At 36.7% G+C, this 9915-nt stretch overlaps 2 protein-coding genes across 2 annotated transcripts; both read left to right on the top strand.

Moving 5' to 3' along the window:
* Nucleotides 1-3522: 3522 nt before the first annotated feature.
* Nucleotides 3523-6041, top strand: LOC104094403 (laccase-12-like). Its single transcript, XM_009600332.4, has 6 exons — nt 3523-3717; nt 3818-3969; nt 4083-4327; nt 4423-4551; nt 4627-5583; nt 5666-6041. The coding sequence occupies exons 1-6, from the start codon at nt 3595-3597 to the stop codon at nt 5794-5796; spliced, it is 1737 nt and encodes a 578-aa protein (XP_009598627.1). The 5' UTR covers nt 3523-3594; the 3' UTR covers nt 5797-6041.
* A 2211-nt stretch (nt 6042-8252) lies between these two features.
* LOC117276323 (uncharacterized) lies at nt 8253-9076 on the top strand. The gene is made up of 2 exons (XM_070198553.1): nt 8253-8526; nt 8610-9076. The coding sequence occupies exons 1-2, from the start codon at nt 8253-8255 to the stop codon at nt 9074-9076; spliced, it is 741 nt and encodes a 246-aa protein (XP_070054654.1).
* Nucleotides 9077-9915: the final 839 nt, after the last annotated feature.

Genomic DNA, 9915 nt, shown 5'->3' with positions numbered 1-9915 from the left:
TGTAAATACTTAAATACCCCTCCACGTGAGTAGTACTATCGTCCTCAGGCCCGAGGACTACTACGTCCTTGCCTTCCCATTTACAGTCCTCTCGGACCGTGGGAAGGATGTCTTCGGTAATGGAGCATATATACCTCGATGCTCCTTCACACCGGTCCTGTTTGGATAAGGGTTTCTCGACCTTGAAGTTGTCCGCAATTGAACAGCCCCCGGGAATAAACATTTTTAAGGGGGCTCGGGAGTCGATTCGGTGGCAGCCACTTCGGGAGCAGCTATATCGAGAACAACTATTTCAGGAGCGACCGCCTTAGTATCGGCGGCCGGTTGAGAAGATGAAAAGGCAGCCTGCTAAGGGACTGACTTGGAATTTTTGGCCATTACTATCTGAGAAAGTTTGAAGATTTAAAGAAAAAGTATGGAGGTTTGAAGGAACAAGTTTGAAGGCTGAAGAATAGAGTATGAAGATTCGAAGGAAATCTGGGTAAGAACCGAAGAACAACTATGAGAATTTGAAGATCGAGGATAAAGATATGAAGGTTTGAGGGAAGTTGGTGATAACTAGAGAGTTTAAAGGTAGAAGATTGATCGGAAAGTGGAAAAAGAGCAGGGGATAAAAGCTTTTATAGGGAAAGTACGCGACGCTTCGCATTCGGAGGCAACCAACCGATGGTTGACACGTGTCCGAAATCAGAGCAACGCAGCTGGTGGGACATTTCGACTTCTTCGTCGTTTTGATTGTAACAAGTAAGGAACCGAAGAACATCTATCATTTCTCATCGTTTCAGCAAATCTACTCTTTGAGAAACGAATGGACTATCTGTATACGGGTAAAACATGGGCTAATGACCACCACGATTTCCCGGTAGGGGCAAACGAAGCTAGGAGCATCTTGTATCTAGGCCCGAACAAAATAACTGCCCTCGAAGCCATCGAGACCACGCCCCACAGATCCGGTTCGAGTTCCAAGACCTCGGAAAGCATTACCAAACGTCCGCGCACGATTAACAAAGGGCCGTGATATCCGTTCCCAATCGGATATCGCGGCGTGAATCTCGGCCCGTATCGGCAGCATATCAGTGATTAGCGAAAAAAAAGATTTTTACCTTTCTTAGAATTGTACTTAGGGTAAAACTCCCGTACTATATAAAGTGGAAGTTTATTATTCAATAAACACATTGTAACATGCATATCAAGGCAATATACATTTATTTTCTCTACTCCTAAAAGTCATTCAAAGTTCTTAATTTTGCTTACAGTTTTTCATAAGTGTTTGGCTCCTAACCGAAGGGACGCTAGTTGTTAAGCTCATAACCGAGCCCGGACTCAATACTACTACTGGTTTGGCTGTTTATTCTATCTTTAATTTGCTCATTCAAAATTATTAATCACTTGTATTGAATTAGTCCACATATCCTTAAAATCGCGTATAAATTTAATTGTTATTCATTTTTAAGGGTAAACAAACTTGGAATATAATTTATTTCTAGTAACAATACTGAAAAGTGTGGATGAGTTGGGTCAGTGCCGAAATAGAACAAGTCCATTTAGAGACGGATCTAGAATCAAAAGTTGATGAGTTTAAACTTTAAAATACTTAGCATAAACTTATACTAGTACTTTTAAAATTATGAGTTCAAAATATAATATTTATTAAAATTTTAGAGGTTCTTTATCATATATTTATTTTTCATATTAAAAATTTTGAGTTCAGATAAACCCATAGTTTATGAACTCCATCCAGCAAGCTCAGTTGGTTGTGTCAATTCCAGCTCAATAAAAGTTACAGAAATGGTGGTATGTTGGTGATGATAGTGGCCTTGGTGGTAGAAGGGGAGGGGTTGCTAGTGATAGACGAAGTGAAAATGGGGTAAAATTGGTTGGGGCTGATTAGATGGCATATCACGTGCTGTCCTTGTAACTAAATTATAGTGTTATATGGGATTGGATATCCACCTTAAACAGTTTTAATGGAAACGGTGTAAATTTAATTGAATTGTTAGAGAAACCAATATTTTCGTTTAAGGAAATAAGGTCAAGTTTAGTGGGAAGGATCGAAAAGAAACGGAAATAAATATGAGCGAGGGTGTTATTAGTTAATTATGCTCCATCCTTCTTAATTTATATGACTAATTCTATTTGAAACGTCCCAGAGTATCACAATCGCACTAATAATGTTATATTTATATAATTTTCCACTTTACGAGGGTGCTCTTTGATGTTTCCAGTATTTTACTTTACATTTGTATTGATTTGTAGATATATACGTATATTGTTTCCTTTTTTTATTTCCTTTTTTTTGGGGGTTGGGGGGAGGGTTATTGTTTCCTTTTTACGCTATAGTAGTAGATTAATTGGTTTGACCAGTTTTGATCTTATTAAGAGCCAATTTTGCCAAGTTGCAAAAAAATATTTATTTTGAGAAGTGCTTTTTGAAAAAATACTTTTGCAAAGTAGTAGTTTGTATTTGGCCAATTCATTTGAATAGTGCTTTTTGTAAACAAATTGTGTTTGACCAATCTTTCCAAAAAATAATTTTGAGTATCAAATTACAAAAAAAGACAGTAAAGATTCGGCTCGTAATTAGTATTATTTAAAAAGAGATAATAAATTCAAATATTTATTATAAAGGAATTCAACTAAAATATAAAATATAAAGTGACGATATAAATTAAAAAAATTAGTTAATATAAAATGTAATTATTCCAAAGCAATAATATTGGGTACATGGTATTACTTATTATTTACATGATAATTTAAATATATCAAAATACATCATTCAATATAAATTAAAAATCTACTCTTTTAAATCACTATATAAAAGAAGAGATCTATTTATAATAGAGAGAATATTCCAAAAAGGAAATAGGAGAAAGAGAAAAAAAATTATGGAAATAAAAAAGAGAAGAAAGGTATGGTAGGAAAAAAAAGGAAAATAAAAAATTGAAATTAATAAGGTATAATTTAAAAAATATAAATTTATTGCAAGGATATTTTTATCTTGAACAAATTAATTTTCTGCTTATGCTTCTTGGAATAAGCTAGAATTCGTAGCTTCTCCCTAAAAGTACTTTACCTTCAAGAAACTTGGCCAAACAGACTCTAAATTAGGAAAAGTATTTTCATTTATGCGGCACATACATATAATCATCACAAGTAACTATCATTAAGAAATGATAGTTTATTTAATAAAATTTCGCCGTTATAAGAAAAAAAATATCATTAAGAAATTAAGAAGAAAAAAAATATTATTATTGTAAAGCAACCATAAAAATGTTACATATTTCCTTGAAATCTAAATACATTATTAACCTCAAAATAGAGACATTTGAAGAAAGCATTTGATGGAAATTTCTGCAGGTTGATAGGCTAATAAGTGGGTGCACCAACTCTTTCTACAGGGTTGAATTAGTTTTGCCCCATAATGTGACCTTCATGCTTAATCAAAACCTAATCTGCCAAACTTAAACCACCCTCTCTCTCTTCTTCTTTTCCTATAAAACTAAAGCCTCAACTCTCAATTTTTTCAGAAACATAAACTACTTGTATCTACTCTTACACTAGAAAGAGTTCTTACTAAAGGAAAAGAAAAAAACAATGCAGGGCTTCAACATGAGCATTGCCAACCCTTTGCGCTCTTTGTTAATCTATGGCATTTTGCTTCTTTTTGCAAATGCTGTGTCTTTAGCAAAAGCAAAAATCCACAACCACGATTTTGTTGTATGTTATCCAAATGTTCCCCTCTTTTCTCATTTTGCTAACATTTAGAAAATTTAAAACTATAGGAGCTAGACTGATCTCTGTTTTTGTGTTGGAACAGATTCAAGCAACGCCAGTAAAGAGGCTGTGCAATACGCGCAGCACCATAACAGTGAATGGACAATTTCCCGGACCAACTTTGGAAGTGAACAATGGAGATACTCTAGTTGTCAAAGTTGTCAATAGAGCTCAGTATAATGTCACCATTCATTGGTAAGTATTTCATGCATGCAGAATGCAAAGGACTTCAGTGTATATAACTTAAATCCTCCCTTTTCGTATTTTTGTTTTTCACAATTGTTTTTTCTTTTGCATCTGAAAATTAGGCATGGGGTGAGGCAAATGAGAACAGCATGGGCAGATGGACCAGAATTTATCACTCAATGTCCAATAAGACCAGGAGGGAGTTACACTTATCGGTTTACAATTCAAGGACAGGAAGGCACACTTTGGTGGCACGCCCACAGCTCATGGCTCAGGGCCACTGTTTATGGAGCCTTAGTTATCCACCCTAAAGAAGGAACTTCCTACCCTTTTCCTAAGCCCAAAAGAGAAACACCTATTCTTCTTGGTACTACTATTTCCTTCACCCTACATATTTTTGTAAATTTTATGTTTAATTTACAAGCATTCTTGAAATAATAATGATTTGGACATGGTGATTAGGTGAGTGGTGGGATGCAAACCCCATTGATGTTATTAGACAAGCCACACGAACAGGAGCAGCGCCTAATGTATCTGATGCTTACACTATCAATGGTCAACCAGGTGATCTTTACAAGTGTTCTAGTCAAGGTGAGTGTTTACATAAAAAATGTAAAGACGACAAATTTTAGACTGTCAGTATATATAACTTAAATCCTAATGCAGATACTATGATAGTCCATGTGGATTCTGGTGAAACGAACCTCCTTCGTGTCATCAACGCTGGACTCAACCAACAACTTTTCTTCACAGTAGCCAACCACAAGTTTACTGTTGTTGGAGCAGATGCATCTTATGTTAAACCTTTCACCACATCAGTCATTATGCTAGGACCAGGCCAAACTACTGATGTCCTCATCACAGCAAACCAACCACCAGCCCGATATTACATGGCTGCGCGCGCCTATGCAAGTGCTCAAGGTGCACCCTTTGACAATACCACCACCACAGCCATACTAGAATACAAAGCTGCTCCTTGCCCTGCCAAAGGTGTCAAAATCAATCCAGTTCTCCCATCTCTGCCCGCATTTAATGACACTGCTTCTGCCACTACCTTCACATCCAGTTTCAGGAGCGCAAGAAAAGTTGAAGTCCCAACTGAAATCGACGAAAATCTGTTCTTCACAGTTGGATTAGGACTCAACAATTGCCCTGCAGGGGCAAGCTCCAGCAGCTGTCAAGGTCCAAATGGAACGCGATTCACTGCTAGTATGAACAACGTGTCATTTGTACTACCATCTAATTTCTCCCTACTTCAGGCTCATCACCAGGGGATACCTGGAGTTTTCTCAACTGATTTTCCAGCAGTTCCACCAGTTAAATTCGATTACACAGGGAACGTGAGCAGGTCACTCTGGCAACCTATTTCAGCAACTAAATTATACAAGTTAAGATATGGTGCGAGAGTGCAAATTGTGTTACAGGGAACTAGTATATTCACAGCTGAAAATCACCCAATTCATCTTCACGGTTATGATTTTTACATTCTTGCTGAGGGATTTGGGAATTTCAATCCACAAACTGATACTGCTAAATTCAACCTTGTCGATCCACCTCTTCGTAATACTGCAAGTGTACCAGTTAATGGATGGTCCGTCATTAGATTCGTCGCTGATAATCCAGGTAAGAAGATAAAAAATGTTGAATTTTTTTGTATAACATGTCATTTATTCAAACTATTGGACTTAACAATTTTGGTTAACAGGAGTTTGGATAATGCATTGTCACTTGGATGTGCATATTACTTGGGGTTTGGCCATGGCTTTCCTCGTCGAAAATGGAGTTACTGAATTGGAAGCATTGGAGGAACCTCCAGTTGATCTTCCTGTCTGTTAACAGCACCATAGAACAAAATTCACAACATACAAAATTCACTTTTAATATTTTAGTCCTTGTCAAATTGATGTTCCCCTAATTTGGGGTAGTTCTTTTTATTTTTATTTTTTAATTAAGTACTAGTTTCTTTTTTGATACTCCTATATGATTTGTGTCAAGATGGTGCCAACACTTGCAAGTGATGAATACAACAGTTGTATTCTTTCACGTGCAATTAATAGAGATGAATTAATTTGATTTCTGAATTTACTTCCCATTCTGTTAAGCAACTTGGCATGTTCGCTGCCTGCTAAATGAACGCTATTTCCAAATTATACAGCAAAATAACAAGAAAATTGCAATATTTGCAAACCGAGAAAGAATATGTAAATCCTTACAAGAGAATTGAATAGTTCTAAACTGCAAGAATTGCTTAGCGCTCTGCCTCTCCTGAAACCAAACACTAAAGTAAAGATAACAAACTGGTCTGGAAAAAAAAGCACCACAACGAGGTAGTAACAGTAAGGAAAATTTACCTAGCTATGCGATTATGGGAGCCTAATTGCTGCTATTAGGGGTTGAGATCCCCTCCAGTAAACTTTTGTCCAGTTTTTCTCAATAGGGCTTTAGATGATTGCCACATGTACTAAGAAATTTAAATGGTGCTGATTTATTTAACTTACTCAATGACTAACTAGGGTATAAACGTGGGTTAACTAGACAACATCCCTGTCATCGTTACCATTGCATGTCCCCCGGCTTCGTCCTTTCATTCCCGTTATTAAGAAGCTAGTATCATATCTTAGCAAAGTTGCTAAAACTAAAATGACACACCCAGTAGTTCTCCCTCTGTCCTAAACTTAGAGAAATGAATTACTAAATTGTAAGTAATTAATATCTTTCTACCTATAATATAAATTCACAAGTGCAAGTGGCAAATCAGAATTCTGCAACTAATTAATTTATTCAACGACGAGTATTCGGTAAGTATGGTTTGTTCTCTGTTGTGACCATAGCTGGAAGTATATATAGTGAGTGAAAGCCATTGAAAACGCAATAAATTGATTCTAGAGTGACTATATGATGATACAAGTTGATATCCGATACCTTAGAGATTAGGTTATAAGCACGGTGTATAAACCCATTTCTTATTAGTATATTCTTATGCGATAGTGAGTTTAATTTGATGCGTACCCGTAATGGAATGAAAAGAAGAAGCTGGGGACATACAACGGTAATGATGCAAGGGATGGTAGGTCTTATACCCTAGTTAGTTCTTGAGTAAGTTGAATTAATCAACACCATGAAAATTTCTTAGTACACGTGGCAACCATCTAAAGCCCTATTGAGAAATACTGGACAAAAGTTTACTGGAGGGGATCTCAACCCTGCTATTAGGGACATTTACACCTAATTACCTAATATATCAAGATTTTTAAAAACATAGCAACTTAAGGGTTTATTGTCTCCTTGATTTTATACTCCAATGTTCTCCATTTTATTTTCCCCTCTAGCTCTTTCTCACGCCTCTTCCAAATAAAAAATTGTCAACTAGCGGTATATAATTTATTTAATAATCGTGTTGGGTTATAGCAACTCTTTACTATCGATTTGCTCATACAAATTATCACTCACCATTTGTCGCAACAGATTATAAAATTATTAACTAAAATTAAGCCGCACAAGAAAACAAGGCTAAACTTCAACAAAGTAATATATGAGTCAATATGAATCATATAGCTCTAGGCTCTAGCCCATGAAGCAAAATAACCAAATGAAGAAATGAATATCTGTGCGGAGGACGTCCTCTGGAACGGGTAAAATACGCAAATAGCCCTCAAAGTGGATGGTCTTGAATTTTTGTCATCGCTTGTCTCATGGGTAGAACTTCAACTTTAACAAGTTTTGCCCCTCCTGTTGGATAATAAAGGCCCAATTCTCTTATTACTAGATCAATAAGTCTGAAGTATTTATTATTGAGCTGTATAGTTGTATAGTCCAATTTTGTATTAGTATGTAGCCCATTGGTAATTAGTAAAGACCCGGCCCAACGACTTTGTATATAAAAGAAAGATATTCACATCTGGAAGCTTCGGATGCTCATTTTCATTTGAATACAGAAATATCTTCTCTCTTTCTCTCTCATTTCCTCGATACTCAAATTCTCGATTGTTTGATTTTCCATGAGTTTTACATGGTATCAGAGCGGTTCGTCTAGGTAATTCGATGAGGATTCTTCAAATTCATGGGCATCTCATTGTTCTCCATCAGAGATGAAGAGAGTGAGGTTTTCAGTTTGCCGGAATTTTGACGATTTTCTAGTTTCTACCGGTGATTTCTTCCCTTTTCTCTTAGATTTCCATTGTATTGTGTTTTTGCCTTATTCTACTGTTTGAATTTGGTTGTTGAATCCCTTTATTTTGTCACAATCACAACAAAAATCTAATTTTGAGTAAACCCTAGGATCATATTTTGCTATGGGTTCTGAGAAGTCTTCTTCTACTAGTTCTGATCTTCCTAGTTGTGATGATTCGTCTGGTAACATAATTGATCATAATCATCCCCTATATATTCATCTCTCAGATAATTTGGGACTTTCACTAGTAAGCAATATCTTTGATGGGACATGGTATAGTGACTGGCGACGAAGCATGTTAATTGCTCTTTCTGTGAAGAACAAATTGTGTTTCATTCAACCAGATTATAAGAAGCCACCTCCAAACTCACCTCATTCTCATCAGTGGGATATGTGTAACAACATGGTGATTTCCTGGATTCATAATCTCCTAACCCCCGTAATTCGAAAAGTGTTCTATACTGTCAACTCGCTAAAGATATCTGGATAGAGTTTGAAGATAGGTATGGACATCCTAGTGGGATTAGGATTTATCAAGTTAAGAGGGAACTTTCTTTAATATCTCAGGGCAACATGAATATTCCTAAGTATAATGCGAGAAAGAAAAGTGTTTGGGATGAACTTAGCACTTTAACTGTTCATTCTGATTTTCATTGTACTTGTGGAGGTGGTAGATTGGATATTCAGAAGCATGAGGAGGATCAGAAGTTGTATCATTTCCTGATGGGTTTGAACGAGAGTTATGCGAATGCTAGGAGTAATCTTCTGATGATGAATCATTTCCCTAATATTAACAAGGCATATTTTCTCTTAGTTACTGATGAGCGCCAAAGAGAAATTCAACCTCCTCCTTATCAGTTCATCTCAACGCAGCTTCTTTCTCAGTGGGTTCTCAAAGATCTTTTCCTCCCAAAACAAGTTTTGATCCCAGGAGATCCAATGTAGTGTGTAGCTATTGAAACAAGCTTGGGCATATAATGGAGAAATGTTATAGAAAGCATGGGTTCCCTCCGAACTTCAAGTTTACCAAGAACAATAGAAGGACTACAACCAATGTTCAGACTGAACTTGTCACGACCCAAATTATCCCTCCGTAAGGTGTCGTGATGGCACCTAGTCTTTACGACTAGGTAAGCCTAATATTACGAAAAATATAAAGAAAATATAACATTTTAAAGATAAACAACATATTATAAATAGCCAAGAGTAGTACCGCTCGGCATATATAAAATAATTTCCCAAGACCCGGAATATCACTAAGTCACAAACTGCTATAATCTATGTAACTCTATACAAAAGTCTGAAGATAATAAAGAAAGTCTCTAGGCGAGGGAGTAGAAGGGGACTCCGAAGATCTGCGGACCCAAGCAGTAGTACCTTGAAGTCTCCTAAAATCAGCAGCACGTACTAACCCCGAGGCTGATAGCTCGCACATGGATCTGCACACGAAAAATATGTGCAGGGAAGGGCATGAGTACACCACAATGGTACCCAGTAAGTGCCAAGCCTAACCTCGGTCGAGTAGTGACGAGGTCAGGTCAAGGCCCTACCGGAGTAAATATAATAAATTAAACAATAAAAGATATAAGTAAAATTTACGGTAACATAGTTAAAGAAATTCTCGAAAATTTAATAGTTAAGGGAGCACTCGGCTCAAAACAAGGTAAACACAATGGAAAATCTCCCGCGATACCGTCCCGTAGTTCCGAATGAATATGCAGTACAAGGGGATCTCCCGGAATACGTCCATAGTCCCAAAGTAAATATGTAGTGCTGAGGGATCT

This window comes from Nicotiana tomentosiformis, chromosome 3, assembly GCF_000390325.3.
Source record: "Nicotiana tomentosiformis chromosome 3, ASM39032v3, whole genome shotgun sequence".
Taxonomy (NCBI): Eukaryota; Viridiplantae; Streptophyta; class Magnoliopsida; order Solanales; family Solanaceae; genus Nicotiana; species Nicotiana tomentosiformis.
Note: the sequence above shows the minus strand (reverse complement) of the source record. Positions and strands in the feature narration are given on the sequence as shown.